General features: G+C 41.5%; 1 protein-coding gene across 1 annotated transcript; it reads left to right on the top strand.

The window, feature by feature from the left end:
* Nucleotides 1–2,513: 2,513 nt before the first annotated feature.
* Nucleotides 2,514–3,265, top strand: LOC119256759 (cyclin-Q-like). The gene is given in 3 exon segments (XM_037524523.1): nt 2,514–3,057; nt 3,060–3,175; nt 3,236–3,265. Coding segments are annotated over 3 exon segments (690 nt in total).
* The last annotated feature ends 1,986 nt before the right edge of the window (nt 3,266–5,251 follow it).

The following is a 5,251-nucleotide window of genomic DNA, read 5'->3' as shown; positions in this document are numbered from 1 at the left end:
TTTATTTTTTTTAAAGATTCATTTATTTATTTATACAAGCACTGGGTACAGTCAGAAGTGTGGGAGGGTGAGAGAATTCACCAGAGCCAGAGGGGAGAGCAGAGCAGGCAGACTGACGAAGTACACTGCTGAGGGGAGCAGTGGGCGGCAGGAGAGGTCTACGTGCCATGTGGGACCCTCACCCAGCGGCCTGGGATCGAACCGGCGCTGCAGAGGCTGTGGGCAGCTTCGCAACCCAGCGCTCAACCACTGCGCCACCTGGGAGGCCCTGCTGTCATTTTCTTAGTAATCAGAAATACTTAAAATCACATTGTTGAGTTTGTACACATTAATTTATAGTCTGTGTTCATGTAAAGAGCACACTCATTCAGACAGAAAAAAAATTGTCTGTCTTGGTCTCCACAGTTTCAGTACTCTTAAGAGTGCCTGTCATCATCAATACTGACAAGTAATAAATATTTTAGGGTCATTTGAGTCTGGGTAAGTAAAACAGAGTGGGGAGGCTGTTGAGAATCAGGCCCCAGACATGACCAGGCATGTCTACCTCCAGGAAGGCACTGAAACAAAGCAATCTACCACAGATGACCCAGGATTGAAATTCAACCATTCATTGCTTTCATCTGATTTGCATGTTATTATACCAATGGGAACTCCACAGACTTTTATCTTAATTTGCATAATGGGCCACAAATCAAAGCCTGGTCGACTTCTAACCTTAATTTACATAGCTGATCAGAGTGAAGAGTATCCCACTTTTTCTATGCAAATACAAGCCTGATCTCATCCAGTCGGCTTTGAACACAATATAGTACTTTGGGATAAAATTATAAATTTTGGCTTTCCAGGTGATATAAGTATATATTTAAGTTTAAAATAAACTGGAATATTTTCCAAAGTGGCTGGGTAGTTCGGCATATACCCCAGCAATGTATGCTGGTGTCTGTTGGTTTGTGCTTTTGCCAGAGTGTGTTTTTTTTTTTTTTTTTCATATTAGTTATTTTAACAAATGTGGAATTGTATCCCATTAATTTACATTAAGATAATACCTTCCTGGATTAGGGTTAATTCTGTATCCAATAATTGATGTTCCTACAAGAAAGGAGAGATTTGGAGACAGGCCTTGTGACCATCCAGGCAGAGAGCCTAATTATGCTGCAATGCCAGGGGCCTCCAGACACTGTAAAAAGAAACAAAAGATTATTCTCTAAAGCCCTCAGAGTAGAGGTGGTCCTGCCAAAACCTTGAGTCTGGACTTACTGCTGCTAGAACTGAGAGAAAAAACACCTGTTTGTGGGACTTTGTTATGACAGCCCGAGGAAACAAATACGGGAGAGTTCTCAAGTATGATGTTAATTGCAGTTTTTTCCTGATATTTTTATCAGTATGAGGGAGTATTTTTTTTTCCTATTCATAGTTTGAGCAGTGTTTTATTATTACTATTAGCTAGTGAGTGGATAATTCTGTCAGGTGTTTTACTGCCTTTATTAAGAAGGCCATGCAGTTTTTCTCTTCTATTAATATGGTAAATTATAATGTTTTTCATGTTGTGCATACATTGAACAAGTCTTATGTTCTAGGTTCCTATACATTTGATTATAATGTATTATTATATTTATAGACTGCTGGATTCAATTTACTATTTTTTAAAACATTGGTTCATCTATATCTATAAAGCTTATTAGTATAATATTGTCACTAGTGTAATATTATTTATGTGATGGCTAGTTTTGTTGTATGGGTTAAAGCTAGTCTTATGAAATGAGCTGGAGATCTGATTTTTAGGGATGTTACTAAGATGCTGAGAGAGGAAGGTCCTTGCTTTACACCTGAGAGGAGCGTCTAACAGTTAACCTGCACCAAGTCCGACCTATGGGGTGAAACTGAAGCACCCCTTGAACACTGGAGACCATCACAGACTCCACAAGGGGACACAGAGGAGATTCATGCTTCATTGAGCAAGAAATAGTGGGAGTCACCTGCAGACTACAGGCCCAGGATTGGGGATACAGGCGGCAGGGATCAGCCAGGGACCCTGGGAAAGGAAGAACAGAAACACATTCACTCTTGAAAAAGAGAAACCCATTTGGAGGAACTGAGTTTCCTGCGTAGGTTGGGTCTCTGTTAAGAAAAGGTTGCAATTCACCTTCCCCACCCTTTGGGGTTAGTGCTGACCTCACAGAGCACACTGGTAACATGCAGACTGCAGCCCTAGAGAGAAGGCAGAGAAGCGGTCAGTTACCACCAGGAACAGGCCCGCCCATCCCCTGCTAACTCAGCAAGTGCAAGGTCAGGTTTCAGGGCCTACGGAAGCCAGCAACAGCCACCACACTAAATCAGATGGACCCACAGCACCACCTACGAGAGAATACAAAGTTTTAACTCTTTAAGTTACTCTCACGGATATTAAAACAACAGACAGAAAACTGCCTGCCTGAAAACCAGTAGATTCAGCCCCCACGTGCTGGGGAAGCATCTCCTGGTCAAGACCCCTGAGGCTCACCGTGCAGGGCCCCATGGAGTCCACTGGCCTGGAGGGCCTCAGAGGGGGCGAGGGAGCACAGGGTGCCAAGGGCCGGCCTCTGCCGGAGGCCAGAGTGCACTTCCCAGTGACCCGCTTCCTCATGGAGGTAGGCGTCAAGCTGGGCCTGAGGTCCATTCCCATTGCCACGGCCTGCACCATTTACCATAAGTTCTTCTGTGAGGCCAACCTGGACACTTATGACCCCTATTTGGTAGCCTTGGCTTCCCTTTACTTGGCTGGCAAAGTGGAAGAGCAGCACCTGCACATTCAGGACATCATAAATGTGGCCAACACGTACTTCCACCCCAGCAGCGAGCCTTTGCAGCTGGATTCCCGCTTCTGGGAGCTCCGGGACAGCATCGTCCAGTGCGAGCTACTGGTGCTGAGAGTTCTGCAGTTCCAAGTCTCCTTCCAGCATCTGCATAGATATCTGCTCCACTACCTGATTTCCCTCAAGAACTGGCTGAATTGGTACAGCTGGCAGCGGGCCCCCATTTCTGTCACTGCCTGGGCACTGCTGCGGGACAGCTACCATGGGGGCTGTGCCTCCACTTTTGGGCTCAGCACATAGCCGTGGCGGTGCTCTACCTGGCCCTGCAGGCTTATGGGATCAAGGTGCCTGCTGAGGAGCATGCAGAGAAGTCGTGGTGGCAGGTGTTTAGTGAGGACCTCACCAAGCCCCTCATGGATAACATTGTGTCTGATCTCATTCAGATTTACACCATGGACACAGAGCTCCCCTAAGGCTCGGGCCCAGATCTAGCCAAAGAGAAGCAAGATCTCCCAGTCCCCGGGCGATCAGTTGGGAGATTGGGAGGTTTGTGTTGCTGGAAGCTGACTTCTGCAGGAGACAACATGCGGCGGTTTGAGTCTCACGCTTTCCTGTGTCTGGCAGTCAGATACAAAGGGTCGCAGAAGCTGCCTTCAGAGGGCCGGCTAACTGCATGCACCTGATCTGAGGCACCTGGGCCTGCTTTGGCTCTTTCAGAGCCACTGACTAGAATTGATGTGACATCACTGGAAGGAGCATCAAAAGCAAGATAGGATTGCAACACAATTTTTTAAGCCAAATTTATACCAAGTATGAAATGTGCAACATTGAAACCTATTTTGTGTAACAAAAGGCTACAATTCAACAGTAAAAAGTGGGGATTTTGAAGTAGCAAAATGGGAAAACAAATACAGCGCATAGCAACTTTAAGGGTGTATAATACTTGTATTAATATCTGTGGGAGGCCTGGTGGTGGGTGAGATGTGGTAACATACAGTGGAGATGCTGTGAGTCACAGCAGTGTTGTAGACCAATGTAACCTCAATAAAATATATATACAACAAAAAGCAGAGAAGGAAAATAAATCGATACTCCTGCATAAGAGAATTAGTTTAGTTATAAAGAGAAATGATAAATATAAAAAAAAAATAGTGAAAGAAGGTGCAGCCTAATTAAGTTAGACATTTCTGTAGAACACCAAAGCAGGAAAATACAAAAATAAAAGTTATAATTAAATAAATTCATATTAATATTAAATATATATATATCTCAGTAAAGGAAAAGACCAATCTAAGAATTCGTGTGAATTCATATTTATATTTCCTGTTTTAATTCTCTAGGAAGACTGGAAAACAATGGCCACTCTTTGTATCTAGGCTGAGTTGTCCTGATACTATTTCCCACTAAAAGAAATAATTTGATGAATGTGCATGCTTTCAGTTCAGATGTAGACCAGCAAAAGATAGAAAACTTTTAACATCAGAGAAGATAAAAAGTGCAATAGATCAAACTGCATCAAATATACTTAAACTGGAGTTCAAAATAATGCTTTGAAGAAATCTTATGTTTTGGGGTGGTGTAGCTCAGGGATAGAGCATTTGACTTCAAAAACAATCCACATGTTTACCTTTTGAGGATCTAGAAAGTCAACCATTTTGACAGTTACATATGAAGGAAATTATAGCATTCTGCTTTTCTATATTAATGTCACCAAATAACTAACACATTGATAAAGTAATATTTTTCTGAAGCTCTTTTCTAATTCTGGGAAGGGGCTAATTGAAGAAGAAATTTGAGAACTAAGGCAGATCCATTTTGCAACCCTCACTGAATGAATCGAAAATCTATGACTGCTAATATTACAAGAGGGATAATTAAATACTGTATTCTTCCTAATTGAAGTAAACATATTGTCTATGAAGTAATCTTGCCAAAACATTGACCCTAAATCTCATTATACAGAGTGATCCAATTACCAATTAACAAAAATGATGAATGAGAAAGAAGCATATTGAACTACAACATAGTGATCCAATCAGCAAAAGAGGGTCTGTGGGAAACTAGACAAAATGATACAGTTTCTTAGCTAATTAGGTTGCAGCTTTAAAAAATAAAAGATCAAGGGGAACACGTGGGTTTTAAAATAATTAAAAAGATACAAGATTATCAATAGAATGATAGTTTAAAAAAAAAAGACTCAAAAACCAGGCTGTGATTGGGAGGGCATAGTGGGGAGTTGGCAATTTGTATTTTCTGACATAGTAGTTGTTACAAAAGTTGTTGCGCTTATCTTTTAACAATTTGTAAAGTTTTAAACATTTTTATCTAAGTGAATATAAAAATGTTTAAAATAATATTTAAGAAGGAGTTTTGGAAATGCCATGGTAACCACAGTTAAAAGATTTTTTTTTTCCTTTTGGAATACTCAGAGCCTAAATATTTCTAATGCTTTGAATTGT

Source organism: Talpa occidentalis, unplaced genomic scaffold (assembly GCF_014898055.3).
Source record: "Talpa occidentalis isolate TD23 unplaced genomic scaffold, MPIMG_talOcc4v2.1 talOcc4.4, whole genome shotgun sequence".
NCBI classification, from domain to species: Eukaryota; Metazoa; Chordata; class Mammalia; order Eulipotyphla; family Talpidae; genus Talpa; species Talpa occidentalis.
This window is presented reverse-complemented; position numbering and strand designations above follow the sequence as displayed.